Here is a 20,191-nt window from a genome sequence, read left to right on the forward strand (position 1 = left end):
TTGTTCTGTTACAAAAGTTGTCTAATATCAGGAGAAGAAAAAGGTTCCCTGAGCAAGCATGGATGAGTCTTGGAGGGAGCCAGGGCTGGACTGCACCACAGCCCAAACCATGAGCTATTTTATTTATTTAAATTTCTATAACACTTTATATTTTAAAGAAAAATCTCAAAGCGGTTTACAGCATATTAAATCTGTGGGGATAATTAGGGAGGCAAGAGAGGATATATTACTGAATGATATCCTTCCTAACTTGCGCTAGCAAGTTCCATATTCTAGCAGAGTTCCATACATCCCCCTTTTTTAGATTACGCAGCGATCAGCTTGTTGCTGACTCATCTGAGTCTTACTATTAAAAATTCCTTCCTTTTAAAATCCCTTCCAATCCCTCTTAAATTAATAAGCACAATGATCTGATTCACGTTAATATAAAAGTAGTTTACTCACAGATTCATTCACGTTCACAGACATATCCCTGAAGGCAGGCTTAGGTTACATAACAACTAGAACTATTCCATAAAGAAGTTAGTCCCAAATGACTGCCACTAAGAAGTCACTTCTCCAATCACACAGCAACATACAAAATGGAGAACACACGCTGATCAGAACATGGAGGCCGTGTGCTCCTCCATGCTAGTACAACAGACTGCACCCTCTTCAAGTCACATGTAGGGGAAGTCTGTCCCTGCTCTGGAGGAAACAGGAACATAGCAGTCAAGCGTCCCTTATTTGGCGGGGCAGTCCCTTATTCCAGCACCATGTTCCGCTATTGTCCCTTAATGATGATGTCTCTTAAATAAGCTACTGAAGGTAATGGGGCCCTTTCTATGTCCAGCTTGCTTTGTCAACAACAAATTGTTGCTGGTTTTTTTGTGTTGAATATATGCTATATGGTAATTTATTGACCTAATAGGTATCTAAAGCCATTTGCACGAACCAAAATATGTATTTTATAAAAGTAATTGTTGATCCCTTATTTTGGCTGCTGGTCCCTTATTTTCAAATCTGTAAGTTGACAGCTATGAACAGGAACTCTTCTACTGAGTGGTAGAAAACATCCCCTAATGTGTTCACTGTAGGAATGTTGTACTTGACTGCAGTTTCACATCCCACAAAATCAATAAAATAAAAAACCATTGGAAGAAACTCAATTATATAGTCCATAGTCAAAGCAACATAACAGAAAACAAATATTCTCTTAAAGATATCAAAATAAAACATTACAAAGGAGGTCAACTACAGAATAGATATTTAACACAGTAGGGCTGGATGAGTCTGGGCTTCACCCCCTAGGCCAGGCGGAAAGGGCCTTTCTAAAAAGGAGAAGAAAGAGTAAGAGGAGGAGGAGGAAAAAGCAGCCTCTAGCCCTCCTAGAAGGAAGATTGCAATGCAAAATGTGGAGGGAAGGGAAGGGATTTCTGGGAGATGAATCAGCCTGGTTGCTCCTGCCTTCCAGTCAACGCATGAAGTCAGACCTGACTGACAAGGGAGTCATTTGTATCTTGTGAATAATGGATGCTTGGCTCTAGTGGGGGTCCTCACCTGGGGGTCCTCAGGAGTTGCTACTCACCCCCACCCCACCCTCACCCCACTCCCACTCCACTGCTCTGTCTCCTTTTTTGCACTTGGAGTCTCTGCCCCTCTCAAGACAGACTCCTGGGGTGGGGTCCCTTTTTCTTTGCTCCGAGGGCCAGGAATGTATCTGGAAAACCCCAGAGAGTCAAGTGGACGGGGCCAGATCTCACTTGAAATTCGGGCGGGCAATTTATTACTATTATTCTGTTAGACAGCTTAACACACAGCCATTGATGCCAAGGTCCCTGGAGGCTCAGTGAGTAGCAGTGCCCATTTCCGGCTGCTTTGCCAGCAACAATCCCTTTGGGGCAGAGAGGATGTGGTCCTGGGATGCCCTGCTCTGGGTGCGAGGGGATGGCTGCAGTGGCCTCTGTGGGGAGCTGCCCTGGGAGACACTGGGAAACTGGTCCCCAATGCAGCAGCCAGACTCTGGGCTGGGATCCCTCTCTTTACTCCTCTCCTTTCTCTCCCACCTTTTTTTTTTGGGGGGGGGCCTAGTCCACCTCCTCCTCCAGCTTTGGAAAACCATTTGCACATCTTTCCTCTGTTGTGCAATGAGGCTGAGCGAATTCACACAGAGTTAAAGTCCCAGGGACTCCTTTATTTAAAGGAGGGAGATTTTGGGGGAGTCAGGGATCCTCTGATCTGCAGGAAGGAGAGCGTGGCAGACCTGGCCCCTCCCTGGCAGGAGCAGATCAGGCCCCCCAGCCCCCTCCCCTGCTGCAGCCCTGGGCCCCCCCCCCGTCTCCCCACTGCACCCTCTGGGGGGGGGGGAGAGAGGAGACTCACCAGATCCCAGGAGGGGAGAGGGAGGCAGCCCTTGCAGCAGAGACACCAAAGCAACACCCCCTTTCTTGCAGGAAAGGACTGGGGAGGGAGGGGCCCTGGCTCTGGAGGACCTGCCCCCCTTGCTTCCTGGCCTCTCTAGGAAGGCAGCTCTGTTCCTTTAACCCTTGCCAAGCCCAGCGTGCCCACCTCTCCCCTCCGCCTTTTCTTTCTTCCCCACTTCCAGAGATGCTTTTTTGGGGGGACGCCCCCCCCCCACTTTCCTTTCCTTCTAGCGCAGTGATGGCGAACCTTTTACAAACCGAGTCCCCAAACTGCAACCCCAAACCCATTGGTTTTATCGCAAAGAGTCAACAGGGCAATTTAACCTGCATATCTCATTTTTCCTGTGTTTTCCTTTATGACTGCTGTTGTAATAAGTAATCCTTCATAAAAGTTATTGCATTAAATGTTATTTCCATTGATACATGATTTTATGGTATAACTCAGTGCTTTTTTTCTTTTAAAAAAATGTTTAGGGTACTCTCATTTTGACTCAAGAAAATCACCCCCGGGGAAAAATACAGTTCAAATCTGGGAAAATAAATACAGTGAATTTCTTCTCCCGTTAAATTCACAAAATACAGTTCAAATCTGGGAAAATAAATACAGTGAATTTCTTCTCCTGTTAAATTCACAAAATATTTAGGGGTATGCGTCCCCCTGCGACCCCACAGAGAAAAAGCACTGGTATTACTCCAAAGTGGTGTCATGAGCCATCAAACCTCGGAAATACACTGAGGGGGAAAAGGATTTGATCCCCCCTCCTAAATTTGCCTCTTCGCCCTCTGACGAAGAAATGACCAGTCCATAATTTTAATGGTAGGTCAGAGGGCAAATGGGCAAATTTAGCAGGGGATCAAATACTCCCCCCCCTGTACATTTTGTCCGGAAGGTTCCACAATTTTGGCCGCTGGTGTACACTGGAGAGCCATACTAAGAGTCACCCTCTCCCAATTTTTAATATGAGATAATAATGACTGTCTGCGTGTGCACCTACAAATAAATATAAATAAATAAACCCAGCCAGATGGGTGGTGGTGTAGCAAGTAGTCAGGCCAGTCAAATGAATTAAAGTTAAATGAATTAAATTAGAAGAATGAAAGCAAGAAAGTTAAGTTTGCCGTCAGCAAGCAATGGCACGGAGGAATAAGTTCCGTAGTCCGGCCGTTCCTAACAGGGGAGGCTTCCCTTTATACATTCTTGAATCAGGTCTTTATCCAGTCAGAAGTTACAGCATTACACATACAGTGGTACCTCAGGTTAAGTACTTAATTCGTTCCGGAGGTCCGTTCTTAACCTGAAACTGTTCTTAACCTGAAGCACCACTTTAGCTAATGGGGCTATCTGTTGCTGCCACCACACGATTTCTGTTCTCATTCTAAAGCAAAGGTAGTATTTCTGGGGTAGCGGAGTCTGTAACCTGAAGCGTATGTCACCAGAGGTACCACTGCAGATACATTAAGTTTTGCCTAGAGACAGGACCTGAGGAGTTGGCCATGACCCTTCCCTGTCCTTACTTGGCAATCCTTATCAGCCTGTCTCTGGGCAGTGGGTGTCTGAGTGTATGGACCGGAAATGGGCCTGGCCTAGATCAACCCAATGGCTGCCTTGCTTCACATTTTAACTCCCCAAATGCCTTCCCTGAGCACGTTGCCACAGTGGTGGTGGAGGTGGTTATATTTTGCCGTTTCTTCGGCTGCCCTCACAGCCTCCAAGGAATGAGTTCCTCCGTTGGCTTCCATGGGAAAGCCCAGCCAACATGTCAACCCAGCAGCCCCTTCTCAGGTTGCCCCTCTCCTGATATGCCCCATGGAGGACCTTATGGTCCATAAATAACAACATTTTGGAGGCCTCGGGCCTCAAGGACGTTAGATTGGCCTCAACCAGGGCCAGGGCCTTCTCAGCCCTGGCCCCGAACAGGTGGAATGCTCTGTCACGGGAGACCAGGGCCCTGCGGGATTCGACATCTTTCCGCAGGGCCTGCAAGAGGGAGTTCTTCCACCTGGCCTTTGGTCTGGACTCAGTCTGATCCTCTTCTTTCTTTTTTTGATGGAACCCCTTATATGGGATCCTGTATATAAATTATCCCTCGGGCCTTTTGCTGGCCCATATAGGACCAGCATGGATAGCTGACCCTGGTGAATATTTGATGTTTCATCCCCTTCTGGTCTTGATTTGTGAGTCGCCAGTAAAATAAGGCTGCATTTTAAGCTGTATTTTAAGTTACATTTTAATCAATTGGTTCTTTGCTTTTTTTAAACTGTATTTTATATTTGGTGTTAGCCACCCTGAGCCCGTTCTCGGCCGGGGTATGAATAAAAATCTTCTTCTTCTTTGCAACAAATGAAGACACACAGAACTCCCTCTCTCTGCAGTGCAATCTGAAATTTGGGTTTCTGAAGGTCCTAAGGACTTGGCCAACCTAATATTAAGTAAATAAGGTAAGCCAAAGGTTCTCTCCATATGAACCATCCTCTACTCTCTGCTTCTCCATTTGTACTGTATTATTTTATGTAGTGTGCCTTGCCATTGTTTTACTAATTATAGTTTATTGTATTATTTATTGTAACTCTTGAGTGGACTTCTGTTTAAACTTTTATATGTTGATATTATTTTATACTATTCTAATAATTCTTGAATGTTACTTTTTGATGTCGGTTGCTTATTTTTAAATTTTAATATCTCATTTTTGTATTGCATTAGGTTGTTATAAGATGTACATTTTTTGTTTCTTCAGCTTGTAAACCGCCTTGAGTATTGTAAGATAGAAAGACAGTATACAAATTAAAAATGATGATGATGGACCTCGTGGGACTTTGAGCTGCTTCCGGATCCAGCTGAGACTCAGGCAGACTCAGTGGCTGGAAGTGCCTTTGAGCAACTGCAGATGGTTTGACATTCCAGGAGCAGGAGAGCCTGGCCTCACGCCTTCGTTTCTCCAAGGCTGGATGACCACAGTGCCCTCCTTGTGGGGCATCCCTTGCGCTTGGTCCAGAAGCTTCAGCCGGTGCAGAATGCTGCAGCACAATTGCTGTCAAAGCGAGGCCTTCTTGGCATATGACCCTTTGGCTCAGAGGGCTTCACTGGTCCACTAAACTTACTTTTATAAAACATCCCCCAAAATACCCATTTCCCCATGAGTCCGTTAGGCCGGTTTAGATGCATTCTTTTGCAATGTTAGCTTAATTGTAGTTACTGAAAAACAGACTTTCTCAATTTATTCAGATATACATAGGAGATTGGCTGCTCTCTCCTCAATATTTAGCTATCACAAACTCAGCAACGGTAACAAAGTTGAATGCTGCAAAGTGGACCGTGAAGCCTCCTCCCTGATGTCAAGTGGCAGGGAGTTCCAAAGTACACTTGCTGCCACATGAAAAGATCAATCTTTAAAGTTGGAGGTTCCTACAGGGCAGGGCTGACAGGTTGCACAGTCAGTGGCCCAGTATTAGTGCTTTCTAAACCAAAGCATATCATTTCCTCTTCCAGAAATGCTTAATTGTGAATTCAAAGGACACGGAAGTCTTTACAGACAGAGATGACAAGACAGCTTTCCAGATTAGTTAGCTGGGAGTGAGACAGTTGGCAGAGTGGCACTGGGCTCGCTAAGATGCCAGCTACTACAGGAATTGCTTTCTTGAGCCTTTTTAGCACTGCGATACCATTTCTTTAAAAAGTCAAAAAGGTTGATTTTTAAGTCATGGCAGAGTGAGAGCAAATACTCCACAACTGCCAAGCTTTCAGGAGCAGGACTAAGGGGTGAAATGAAGCCAAAATATAATTTTAAATAAAGAAATGGTTACAACAGTAAACAACAAATAACTTGTCCTGATGAAATTGCAGACTTTCTTCCTGCCATGTGTTACAAGTTTCATTTGATTACTCTAAAAGATCACGCCACCTTTTCCCATGAGTGCTGGGTGGATTCCGGCAACAGTCTTAACAATTTATATATTCAATAAACTTTGGCCATGTGTTATAAAAGGAATATAGATTGTGTCCCCCCCCCCCCGTTAATTTTCCTTGGCAAACAAAAATTTAAGATACTGAAATTGTGGTGTCCAGAATTGAACACAGTATTCTGGAAACAAAATAAAAAAAACCCATCCATTAGCACCTGAGAGACCAACAAATTTTGTTATTTGTATGAGCTTTTGTGTGCATGCACATCTCTTCAGATACCATTTTATTTTTTTTCGACTTCATCCCAGTAATTTATAAAGACGTTGAACAACAACAGGCCCGGGACAGAACCCTGCAGCACCCCTCTTGTCACTTTTCCCCAGGATGAGGAGGAACCATGAAGGAGTCCTCTTTGGGTTTGGTCAGTCAAATCCACCTAACAGTTACCTCATTCGGACTCATTTTACCAGCTTCCTCACATAAATATCACAGGGGACTTTGTCAAAAGCCTTACTGAAATCGAGATGCACTATTACCACAGCAGTCCCCTGAGAAACAGTCAGTAACTCCATCCAAAAACAGAAAAAGAAAAAAGAGAGATTTCTCTAGCTTGACTCGTTTTTGAGAAAGCCATGCTTTCATTCTGTCTGTTTATGTTGTGAATCACCGTGAAATCTTCAGATGATGGGCACATAAATTTTAAAATGATAATAATAAGGATATTGACAAGCTGGAACATGTGCAAATGAAGGCAATCAAGAGGGCGTTATTTTATTTATGCATTTATTTCATTTCTATAGCACCCTATAGCAGGGGTGTCAATTTGAATAAAATATAGGAGGGGTTTAGTAAGCCCCGCCTCGGTTAAACAGTCACAGGATGCGGTGCATGCATGCCATTTGAATGGCTGTTCCTATGAAGTGGGGGTGGTGGTCCCCTCACATATCTTATTGGGGGGCAAAGACCCCTCAGACTCCAAGAGTTGGCTCTTATTCTCTTTACCCACAGGTCTCAGGACAGTTACAACATAAAATCACACAATGAAAACACAAAACACACAGCCCAAAACCTGTAACCCCCACCTCCCCACCACATTTTAAAAGGGCATTAGATGTCAATCAGCCAAAGGCCTGTTTAAAGTGGTGTGTTTTTCTCTAGCGCTGAAAGCTGTAAAATGAAGGGTTTTCTGTGAAGAGATTCAGAACTTATAGGGTTAAGAAGTTCTGAGTGACGTCTCACATTCCTGAGGCGTGGCTAGGTTTCACAGAGGGGAGTGTTTTTCTCTGTGTGTTCTGTTCTGTTTCCATGTTTTCTGACGGTGAGGCAGCAAAATGAGCGCTCTCTCGCCGGGTGATATATGTGTTGTTTTCCTACACGATTAAAGACTGAAAGAATTACGCACGAATGCCTGAGTGTGTTTGATTTGGTACACACACGCACAGCGACAGTTTTCTACGCTGCGGAAACTCTGCTACAAGTAGCTGACGGAGAGCAGAGCGGCTCAAGGAAGTGTGCCAGGCTCCAAATAGCTACGCCAATAGCCATAGGTTATGGAGGTCAGCCAAGCTGTTTGAAGCTGTTGCCAAAGTGTGCCGGTGTGTGTTGAAGACAGCTGAAGAAGACGCTGGAGCCTGCTGGGAGTCCTGCCTAACGTTTGAGGGCAGAGGAGCTCGCTGGGAGGAGCTGGTCTGCTGAGCCGGGTGCCGGAGAGCTGCTGCTGGTTACGTAAGCTGAGCCCCGGGGGAGAAGATGGCAGATGGCCAGGAGTTAGAAGTTATCCCGTTCGAAAAGCTCACCACCCAGTCATGGCACATCTGGGTTAGAAGAGTGAGGGGTTGGTTTTTGGCTACAAGGCTTTGGAATCCAGCCCAGAAGGAGCCAGCACCCCCCACGCCAGTTGCTGCTGGGACAGACGCTGCAGGCTGTGAGGCTGCTTTGCCGGAGGATTGCCAGCAGAGAATGCAAAGGGAATTTGCATGTTGAAGTCATGCGTGGAAGCTACGCTGTTGCCTCATTTGGAGGACGTTGAGTCGGCTAGGGCTGCCTGGGAGGTGCTGAGGGGTTTGTGTAAAAGCTCAGCAGGAGGCCAGAGCCCTGAAGAAGTTATGAGGAGCCCAGAAGGGGCTGTAGCCCGTGTCCCTGAAGTCTTAGCCTCAAGGAGCACTGTAGTCAAGGTTGGGGGGGCAAAGAATTCCAAAGGCAAGTTTGTAAAGTTTTCCACTGTGTGTGACGGGGAGGAACGCCGTTTCAGAGGGGGCAGAGCTGGCAAAGAGCGCCCATCCGGCAGAAGGGGGGCCAAGCCAGCTGGAAGCCCACGTCAGTGTTTTTCCACTCGTCGCTGTTTTGTTTGCAATTCTGCTGAACATCTGTGTCGCTCCTGCCCCCAGAGAGCCAGGGAGGCTGGGCAGGATGCTTCCAAGGTCGCTTCCCATGGGAATCAGCCAGGTTTCCATGGCAGCCAGTCCAGGAGAGGAGGCAGGCGTGGGAAGGCGCAAGGAGTACGTGACTTAGAGAATGAAGACGGTCCTTATCAGCTGACGGCCTCAATGGCAAAGTTTGAGGACTACTCCAGTGAGGACAGAGTAATGTGCTGGATTATTGACTCTGGAGCCAGCAGGCACCTGATAACAGCGACACCTTGTGTCGAGATGTGGAACTGCAGAGCTGTTTCAGCTGGGAAAACAGTTGAATTTGCTGATGGGACGCAAAAGCCTTTTTGTAACGTGGCAAATGTTTATGTTTCTGTCATGCAGGCGGAGCTGGAAGTCTACGTGGCACCTGGGATGAAACATTGTCTTTTATCTGTCCCTTGTCTCTTAAAGGAGGGATATAAGGTGTGCTTCAAAAACAATGTCTGTACAATTTCCAGATGGGGGAAGCAACTGGTCAGTGTTGCAAAAGGGCAGAACAACCTCTTTGTTCTGGAAACACCTCTGAAGGGTGAGGGGAATGCTGAGAGGGCACAAGCAAAGTGTGCAACCGTTCCCACTCATGTTTCATGTGCTTGTGTATGGCACAGAAGAACGTCACATGGTTCTTTAGAAGAGATCCAGATGTTGCCAGAGTGCACTAAGGGTTGCAAAATAAAGGAATGTGGCAGATCCCTAAATTGTAGGGTATGCAAAATGGCAAAGGTAAAAGGGTGCAGTTATCCCAGGGTGGAGAGGGTAACCACAAAACCTTTTGAGCTTGTGCACACAGACCTTTTTGGGCCCATGCCAAAGCCAAGTCTGGGAGGGGCCAGGTTTCTGCTGACGCTGCAGGATGATTTCAGCCGAGTTAGTTGGTCTTATGCGCTGAAAATGAAAGAAGATGCACCGCAACTGATCAAAGACTGGGTTGCAGAGGTGGAACTAAGGTTCTCCACCAAGGTGAAGGGGGTCAAGAGTGACCGATGTGCAGAGTTTACTGGGTCTGCTCTGCAGAAGTTCTTTCGCCAGAAAGGGATACATCACAAGGTGACGGGTGCTACTTCTCCTCAGGAGAGGGGAGTGGCAGAGCTGAGAAGTAAAACTCTGATTCAAGCAACAGAGGTTTTACTGGCTGACTCTGGTTTACCTCAAAGCTATTGGGGGGAGGCGATGAGGACAGTGTATTTCACGATGAACAGGTCCTACAATTCAGTGGTAGGTGAAACCCCGTATTTTGTGCTCCATGGAGAGAAACCGCAGGTGCATTTCTACCGTGTTTTCGGGTCACAGGCCTTGGTGCCGGTACCAAAAGCACAACAAAAGCAAGGTGGCCCTAGATTCCAGAAAATGATCTTATGTGGGTATGAACCTGCGACAAAGGGGTGGAGGTTTGCATATCCAGAAGGTGATCAGACCAAGCTTCTGATCAGCAAACATGCTGAGTTCTGTGAGCAGGGTGGTTGGTCAAAGTGCAATACGCGTCCTGACGTTCTCTCAGAATGCCTGTCTGATTCTGAGGAGGAAGGAGAGCCAGAGGCTGAACCTGTTGATGAGAACCAACTCTCTGACCAGGGTCAAGAACAGGGTTGGGCATCTCCACAGGTAGTCAAAAGAGAGCCCAAGAGTGAGCCTTCGTCACCTGTTAGCAAAGTACAGAAGGCCCGAAGACGCGCTAGGTCAGAGGGGGAAACTTCCGATGTAGAGGACACACTTGCTGACCACAGTGGGTCAGAAGGAGCACCTGAGTTTGTGCTCAGACGGTCCACTCGCACCACAAAGGGAATTCCACCTGAGAGGTTTCAGGTCACTAGTGCGTGGGTTGATTTTGCACAGTGAAAACCTGGGAGTTGTGAGGAGGTTCAACAATTGCCTGACAAAGACGCCAGGAAAGGGCGAAAGGCAATGGGAAAGGGATTGAACTCTCAAAGGTCTGTAAATGTATGATCACAGTTTCCCTCAGGATATGAGACGAGAGGGGGTGTGAAGAGATTCAGAACTTACAGGGTTAAGAAGTTCTGAGTGACGTCTCACATTCCTGAGGCGTGGCTAGGTTTCACAGAGGGGAGTGTTTTTCTCTGTGTGTTCTGTTCTGTTTCCGTGTTTTCTGACGGCGAGGCAGCAAAATGAGCGCTCTCTCGCCGGGTGATATATGAGTTGTTTTTCTACACGATTAAAGACTGAAAGAATTACGCATGAACGCCTGAGTGTGTTTGATTTGGTACACACAAGCACAGCGACAGTTTTCTACGCTGCGGAAACTGTGCTACAAGTAGCTAACGGAGAGCAGAGCGGCGCAAGGAAGTGTGCCAGGCTCCAAATAGCTACGCCAATAGCCATATTTTCCACCCTTCGTATGAATTCTTTGATGGGAAGTGAGATGAGAGCTCTGATTGAAGCTTTTTCCACATTCCACACACTGATAGGGTTTCTCCCCTGTATGAATTCTTTGGTGGGAACTGAGACCGGTGCTCTGATTGAAGCTTTTTCCACATTCCACACACTGATAGGGTTTCTCCCCTGTATGAATTCTTTGATGGGATTTGAGATTAGAGCTCACACTAAAACGCTTTCCACATTCCACACACTGATAGGGTTTCTCCCATGTATGAATTCTGTGATGGGAAGTGAGATTGTGGCTGTGAGTGAAGCTTTTTCCACATTCAAAGCACTGATAGGGTTTCTCTCCTGTATGAATTCTTTGATGGAAAGTGAGATTGGAGGCCTGATTGAAGCTTTTTCCACATTCCACACACTGATATGGTTTCTCCCCTGTATGAATTCTTTGATGGAAAGTGAGACTGGCGCTCTGACTGAAGTTTTTTCCACATTCCACACACTGATAGGGCTTCTCCCCTGTATGAATTCTCTGGTGCTTAGTGAAATCAGACCTCGTATTGAAGCTCTTTCCACATTCCACACACTGATAGGGTTTCTCCCCTGTATGAATTCTCTGATGGGAAGTGAGATGGGAGCTCTTCCTGAAGCTCTTTCCACATTCCACACATTGATAGGGTTTCTCCCCTGTGTGAATTCTCTGATGGGAAGCGAGATGGGAGCTCTGACAGAAGCTCTTTCCACATTCCACACACTGATAGGGTTTCTCCCCTGTATGAATTCTTTGATGGGAAGTGAGAGAGGAACTCTTCCTGAAGCTCTTTCCACATTCCACACACTGATAGGGTTTCTCCCCTGTGTGAATTCTCTGATGGGAAACGAGATAGGAGCTCTTCCTGAAGCTCTTTCCACATTCCACACACTGATATGGTTTATCCCCTGTATGATTTCTTTGATGGAAAGTGAGACTGGCGCTCTGACTGAAGCTTTTTCCACATTCCACACACTGATAGGGTTTCTCCCCTGTATGAATTATTTGATGGGATTTGAGATTGGAGCTCACACTAAAACGCTTTCCACATTCCACACACTGATAGGGTTTCTCCCCTGTATGAATTCTGTGATGGGAAGTGAGAGAGGAGCTATCCATGAAGCTCTTTCCACATTCCATGCACTGATAGGGTTTCTTCCCTGTATGAATTCTCTGATGCTTAGTGAGAGAGGAGCTCATACTAAAGCTCTTTCCACATTCCACACACTGATAGGGTTTCTCCCCTGTATGAATTCTCTGATGCTTAGTGAGAGAGGAGCTATCCATGAAGCTCTTTCCACATTCCATGCACTGATAGGGTTTCTCCCCTGTATGAATTCTTTGATGCTTAGTGAGAGAGGAGCTCATACTAAAGCTCTTTCCACATTCAAAGCACTGATACGGTTTCTCCCCTGTATGAATTCTGTGATGGGAAGTGAGATCGGAGCTCTTCCTGAAGCTCTTTCCACATTCCACACACTGATAGGGTTTCTCCCCTGTATGAATTCTGTGATGGGAAGTGAGAGAGGCGCACTGACTGAAGCTCTTTCCACATTCCACACACTGATAGGGTTTGTCCCCCGTATGAATTCTTTGATGGCAAGTGAGATTGGAGCTCTGACTGAAGCTCTTTCCACATTCCATGCACTGGTAGGATTTCTTTCTAATGAGATTTATTTGATGGGAAATTGAATGGGAGCTCTGATTACAGCTCTCTCCACACTCCAATTTTTTATGTGGCTTCTCCTCTCTGGGGATTTTCTCATGGTCACCCTTGTTCTTGATTTCCAATTTTTCACAATCTGCAATGGAAACAAAAAGGAATCAGAGCCTGAGGAACAAATGGAAGTCCCAGTTATGGATTAATGCTAATTAAATTTGTGATAGGCAACCAACTGATGAAGACCCCAGCAACAAATCAGGAATATCAAATCAAGATCATGACAGTGACTAGGCACCACAAATAAAAAGAGTATAAGAAAGAGCATAACAAACCAAGGCAACTTTTAGCAGTTACTTCTTTGAAACAATCTGTGCAGTTAATACTGCATTTTTAAATTGTTTAATTGTAATATCTGATTTCTCCTGTTTCTCCCCTCTTTCTTTCTCTCTTGTCTTCTTTCTTCTTTATTCAAATTAATAGAGAATGAATCTAAAAATACTATCATGGAATATAAAAGGATTGAATGATAAAAAGAAAAGAAACAAGGTAGAACGCATAGTGGAAAAACAGAATTTAGATATAGCATGTATCCGAGAGCGCATATAAATAAAAAACACACAAGAGTGTTGATAAATCCAAAACTAGGGTCAGAATTTATAACAGCAGACAAAAAAAAAAGAGGTATGGTGATATATGTAAAACCTAACTTGGAGCCAAAGCTAATATATAAAGACGCAAATGGAAGGATAGTAATAATTAAGCTAAAAATCACAAGGGGAATCTTTTATGATAATTGGGATATATGCCCCAAATGAAAAAAGAGCAAAATTTTTATAAAGGTTTAGAAGAGACACTGATACAGTATATAGGAGAGAAACTAATACTGATGGGAGACCTGAATGGGGTATTTAATCCAGAACTGGATAGATCTGCAGGATGGAATAAAGGAAACGGGGGGGGGGGGACTTCTGTGCCGTTTCATAGCTATGATAGAACACCTAGATTTAATTGATAGTTGGAGACATAAATACCCAAACAAAAAAGCTTATACATATTTCTCTGAGTCAAACAAATCGGCCAGTAGAACTGATGCCATTTGGATCTCCAAGGATTTAGTAGAACAAATTGAAGCAGTGGAAATCCAGTCAAAAACACTTTAAGACCATAACTCAATGCTACTAAAACTGAGAGGGAAAGGGAGGGAAGGGCTGAAAAGATGGAGATCAGATGAATCCCTTCTAAATGATGAAAAAATATTTTAAGAGGTAAGAAAGTTGTCAGGGAACTGCCATCGGCTCAGGGGCGAGAGGGGAAAAGCTGGATGGATTACAAGGAGCCCCCAAAGATTGTGGGAAGCAGCACTTCCTCAGAGGAGGAAGGTAGCCACGCCTCTAGTGGAGAGGAGATGCAGGGCTCGGAGGAGGCGAGGCGGTGCCAGGACACCTTGCCTGAGCAAAGTGGGGAAGAGAGAGGTCCCCCGTTACCCACACCTTCCTTGTGCAGTAGGCTTCTGCGCAGAGAGGGGAGGTGCAGACTGGGCATCAAGAAACTACTCTGCTGGGGAAGGTTTAGGGACCACCCACTCTCAGATTCTGCCAGTGAATGAGCAAGACACGGAATAGAGGCGTTCTGCATTCTAACGGTTTTTTATCATCAATAAGAAACTTTTAAAACAGACTACTGAAGCATATTGCCTTATTGCTGTCGAGCAACCAACCGATACCTCTAACAAAAGTGTTAAAAGGAATTCTTCGAGAGCAACAATAATAAGGGAACTGAGAAAGTGGTGGCATGGGACACATGTAAGGCCGTCATCAGGGGTTATTTTATCCAACAGAGCACAGGCTTAAGCAGTATGTGGACCGAGAACTCCCAGAAGTGCAAGCTGGATTTAGAAGAGGCAGAGGAACCAGAGACCAAATTGCAAACATGCGCTGGATTATGGAGAAAGCTAGAGAGTTCCAGAAAGACATCTATTTCTGCTTCATTGACTATGCAAAAGCCTTTGACTGTGTCGACCACAGCAAACTATGGCAAGTTCTTAAAGAAATGGGAGTGCCTGATCACCTCATCTGTCTCCTGATAAATCTCTATGTGGGACAAGAAGCTACAGTTAGAACTGGATATGGAACAACTGATTGGTTCAAAATTGGGAAAGGAGTACGGCAAGGCTGTATATTGTCTCTCTGCTTATTTAACTTATATGCAGAACTCATCATGCGAAAGGCTGGGCTGGATGAATCCCAAGCCGGAATTAAGATCGCTGGAAGAAATATCAACAACCTCAGATATGCAGATGACACAACCTTGATGGCAGAAAGTGAGGAGGAATTAAAGAACCTTTTAATGAGGGTGAAAGAGGAGAGCGCAAAATATGGTCTGAAGCTCAACATCAAAAAATGAAGATCATGGCCACTGGGCCCATCACCTCATGTCAAATAGAAGGGGAAGAAATGGAGGCAGTGAGAGATTTTACTTTTGTGGCCTCCATGATCACTGCAGATGGTGACAGCAGTCACGAAATTAAAAGACGCCTGCTCCTTGGGAGAAAGGCAATGGCAAACCTAGACAACATCTTAAAAAGCAGAGACATCACCTTGCCAACAAGGGTCCGTATAGTTAAAGCTCTGGTTTTCCCAGCAGTGATGTATGGAAGTGAGAGCTGGACCATAAAGAAGGCTGATCGCCGAAGAATTGATGCTTTTGAATTCTGGTGCTGGAGGAGACTTGAGAGTCCTAAGGACTGCAAGAAGATCAAACGTATCCATTCTTAAGGAAACCAGCCCGGAGTTCTCACTGGAAGGACAGATCGTGAAGCTAAGGCTCCAATACTTTGGCCACCTCATGAGAAGAGAAGACTCCCTGGAAAAGACCCTGATGTTGGGAAAGATGGAGGGCACAAGGAAAAGGGGACGACAGAGGACGAGATGGTGGGACAGTGTTCTTGAAGCTATCAACATTAGTTTGACCAAACTGCAGGAGGCAGTGGAAGACAGGAGTGCCTGGCGTGCTCTGGTCCATGGGGTCACGAAGCGTCGGACACGACTAAACGACTAAACAACAACAACAAAAAATACTCACAGAGAGTATTGATATTATGAAAGGCATGAGACAAGGGTGTACCCTTTCCCCTCTCCTATTCATATTGGTGCTGGAAACCCTGCTAAATGAACTGAGGAAGGAAGGAAGAATAAAGGGAATTAAGACTGGGGGGAAACATAAAATTAGAGCCTATGTGGATGATGTGATATTAACAACTGAAGACCCCAAAGAAGGTATCCCATTAGCGATAGATTTAATTAATGAATTTGGAAAATTGGCAGGTATCAAAATTAACAAAAAGAAAACCAACCTCTTAGTTAAAAATATGTGCTCAGATGAAAAACTGGAGTTACAGGAACTTACTAGTCTAGAGGTAAGGAAAAAAGTAAAATACTTGGGTATTTGGCTGTCAAATAAATGTATTCATCTATATCAAGATGATTATGTAAAGTTATGGAAGGAGATCAAGAGGCACCTGGAAATCTGGAGCAGGCTTCACCTCTCCTTTTGGGGTAAAAATTCTGTTATCAAAATGAGTGTCTTGCCAAAACTGATGTTCCTGTTTCAAACTATCCCAATTTTGGGAGGTATGAATTGTTTTAAAAACTGGAGAAGGGACATTGCAAAATTCATTTGGTGTGGCAAAAAACCAAGAATTAAACATCAAATCTTAATAGACCAACAGCAGAGAGGAGGATTTGCTCTACTGGATCTGGAATTGTATTGTGCTGCAGCTGGGCTAATATGGATCAACGAGTGGATAGTTTCGAAAGATACAGATTTAGTTGACTTAGACAATCACTTTGGATGGCATGCTTATATGATATATGATAAGGTGAAGGTCCACATGGGTTTTTTTAATCATATTGTAAGAAAATCACTATATAAGATATGGAACAAATATAAAGATCTCTTAGAACCCAAAACCTCCTGGTGAACCTCCCCATTGGAAGCCATAGCCATTAAGAAAAAGAATATGCAAAGCGACTGGGCAACGTAGAGAATGATCCTGGAGGAAAATAACAACAAACTAAAGTTGAAAGAATTTGGTAAAATTAGAACATATTTAACAGATTGGCTACAATATTTCCAATTAAACGAAAGATTTAGTTTAGATAATAAAAAAAGGATTTGCAAATGAAACTTCCAAATTTGAAAAAGGACTCCTTCAATCCAAGAACAAATATATTTCGAAAATGTACAACCTCCTCCTGGATTGGGAGGTAAAGGAGGAGAAAATGAAAGAATCTATGATTCGCAGGGCACAAGATTTAGGCCACAATATATACATGTGTCAGTGGGAAAAACTGTGGAGAGTTGACATCAAATGTTTTGAAAATGTTATATAGACAGCACTTGACACCAGCAACACTAGCCAAAATATATAAGAACAGGTCAGACTTATGTTGGAGATGCAAAAAAAGAAATGGAACTTACATGCATATGTGGTGGGAATGTGACAAGATAAAAGATTTTTGGGATACCATCTACAATGAGTTAAAGAAAATGTTTAAGATTTCATTCCCTAAAAAACCTAAGGCATTCCTATTAGGTCTTATGACACCAGAAATCCAAAAGAAATACAGACCACTATTCATGTATGCCTCAACTGCAGCAAGGATTTTAATAGAAGAAAAAGGAAACACGACATCATCCCCTCAAAGATTGAATGGCAAGCCACATTGATAGAGTACTTACAATTAGCAAGGGGAACGGGGTCAATAAGAGGAAATACAATACAAGAAGTAAATAAGGATTGGTTAATAATTAAGGAATACCTCAGAGGGTACTGGAATAGTAAAGGTTTTCTGGCAGATATTGAAGGAGGCTTGTAATACAAAGTACATGTCAGATAAAGTTAAATTAAGTTAACAAAAGCAACGTTGTGTAACTGTGTAAATAACAGTTTATTTGAAAATTAGTACAATGGGTATAGTCGGAAGTTTCTTTTCTTTGCTGACTGAAATATGAGATATTACTATGTTTTTTACTCTGTTCATACTTTTATTCCTTTCTCTTTTCTTTTCTTTTCTTTTCTTTTCTTTTCTTTACCCCCCTCTCCCTCGCTTTTTCCTTTTTGGACACGCAGCTGTCCATGGAGGTGCAGGTCAATTCAGTGTCTAGGGCAGCTGTCTACCAGCTCCATTTGGTATGCAGGCTGAGACCAAATAACACCAGACCTGAAAGACCTACACTGGCTCCCAGTGCGTTTCCGAGCACAATTCAAAGTGTTGGTGCCGACCTTGAAAGCCCTAAACGGTCTTGGCCCAGTATACCCAAAGAAGCGTTTCCACCCCCATTGTTCAGCCCAGACACTGAGGTCCAGCTCCGAGGGCCTTCTGGTGGTTCCCTGCCAGAGAGAAGTGAGGTTACAGGGAACCAGGCAGAGGGCCTTCTCGGTAGTGGTGCCCGCCCTGTGGAATGCCCTCCCATCAGATGTTAATGAAATAAACAACTATCAGACTTTTAGAAGACATCTGAAGCCAGCCCTGTTTAGGGAAGATTTTAATATTTGATGTTTCATCGTGGTTGTAATCTTCTGCTTGGAGCTGCCCAGAGTGGCTGGGGAAACCCAGTCAGATGGGCAGGGTATGAACAAATTATTATTATTACTATTATTACTATTATTATCTGAGATTCGAAAAGCCTGCCTGTTCTCTGGGATGGATTTTGTTTGGCCTAGTCATGGCATCCCCTCCATCCCCAATGCTAGCTGTCTCTTTGGTTAACCCAAGATTGACAGGAGCAAAAACAGAAAACCTGACAGAGGTTACTTATCTTTCCCAACAACTCTGAAGCTGACATTGAAGATGGCCTGGGCAGTCCAGCCCACAACGATCATGGTATAAAAAGGCAGGACTGGAGGAAGACTGTTCACAGAAAGAATAGTAATTTGTTGTTCAACCCAGCAAATCATACCCAGCCAGATAAGCGGGGTATAAATAATAAAGATGATGATGTTGATGATGATGATGATGATGGGGGTGTTAGGATCCCACGGGTTGTAGGGGACACTGTTGAGCTCTGTGAAAATAGATGAGGCTCATCACAGAGGCATTTTTTGAATTTCCAGGCAGACAGGACGATTCCACAGGGAGCCTTACCAAGAGAGGCCACGATCCCACGATTCTCCTCCCCCCTGACGTCCTTATGCAGAGCTCTCTGGTCAGGATCCAGCAACGCCCACTCCTCATCCGTGAAACGAACAGCAGCATCTTCCAAGCACACTGGACCCTGAAAGAAAAAGGGAAAAGTCCTCCTCTGAGACAGCAGAAATATGATCCGCTACAGAAAACTCGGTTGTGTGTGTGACATGAATGAGCCAGCTCCCAGGGAAGGAGCAGCCAGGGAGAGAGAGGGTTACACGGGAGTCAACTCCCCCTCCCTTTGGAATGGAAACTGAAAACAAAGTTCAGAGAGTCAGCCTGCAGCCTGCCTGAGGGTCAGTGAAGAACAAAACACAGCAGTTAGAAAGGAAAGCAATTTAGAGAGCAGGAAAGACCATGGAAGTTTGGCTGCTTCTGGGCTCACTGGAAGCTCCCTCCTTAGAAGAGACATCTTTGATTATGGAAGGATGGCCATGCTTGCCGCTCCGATGAACTTCGTTTGTTTTGCAATAAATCTTGCTTTTAATCAAGTACTCTCATTATCGAGACTCCCTTACAGTATGGGTATTCGACTTTGTGCAAATAGGTGGTACTCCACACTGTGGTTTTCGAATCATTCTGCCTACCCAAGCATTCCAGTTTGCCTGATGAAAGGATCCACTTTCTCCTCTCCTCGTGAGTTGTTCTGGGGAGTTCCCTCCCAATGCCCTACAGCCAAATTCAAGGGGTTCAGGGAGAGGGGGAGGGATGGGGGGCAGGCCCCATTTTGCAGCTGATGGGGCTGGTTAGGTGAATGCTGGCCACTATTTGTTCTCATTTGTCCACTTCTTAGAAATTTTAGCATTCAATGATCAACATAGAAATACAATAAGCCTAGTCTGGATGGCCATCTGTCTTGGGTGATCTAGCCGAGACTCCTGCAATGCAGGGGGTTGGACTTGATGACCCTTGGGATCCCTTTCAACTCTAGGAGTCTATGAAAACAGCAACTACTGATGAATCGTAGTGGTGACGTTCAGAAGGCTGGTATAGCAGAGTTAAATGGGCAGGAAATCCCCCAGTTCACAGCTGGAGTTAACTCTTTATCAGCAAGAACACGATATTCGCAGACTTGGCTGAGTTTCAGACCTAATGAGAACAGCAGCTCATTCCCTGAGCATCTTCCTCAATGAAATCAGTTGCAGAAAATGAAGGCTGCCGGCTCCCGACAGCTTTCTAAGTCCCCTTTTCTCTGGGGTTCCTGGAAAGTGATCGAACAGTGCGCCAGTGTGCAGCCTGCCTTTGCTCCTCCATTGTCAGA

At 44.8% G+C, this 20,191-nt stretch overlaps 2 protein-coding genes across 2 annotated transcripts in view; both read right to left on the reverse strand.

The window, feature by feature from the left end:
• LOC309369077 (uncharacterized protein) overlaps positions 1-2,426 on the reverse strand; it is a 73,776-nt gene extending 71,350 nt beyond the window's left edge. Inside the window, exon 1 of the mRNA XM_081909687.1 lies at positions 2,362-2,426. The gene's annotated coding sequence lies outside the window, so the exon portion shown is untranslated. The remainder of the gene's footprint in view (positions 1-2,361) is intronic.
• Positions 1-20,191, reverse strand: part of LOC309369062 (uncharacterized protein) — a 116,214-nt gene that overhangs the window by 14,713 nt on the left and 81,310 nt on the right. Inside the window, exons 6-7 of the mRNA XM_081909641.1 lie at positions 18,889-19,018; positions 17,222-17,271 (exon numbers count right to left, since the gene is read on the reverse strand). Coding sequence (XP_081765767.1) covers positions 17,222-17,271; positions 18,889-19,018 — 180 coding nt within the window. The remainder of the gene's footprint in view (positions 1-17,221; positions 17,272-18,888; positions 19,019-20,191) is intronic.

Source organism: Podarcis melisellensis (assembly GCF_964234715.1).
Source record: "Podarcis melisellensis genome assembly, chromosome: 4".
In the NCBI taxonomy this organism is placed as follows: Eukaryota; Metazoa; Chordata; class Lepidosauria; order Squamata; family Lacertidae; genus Podarcis; species Podarcis melisellensis.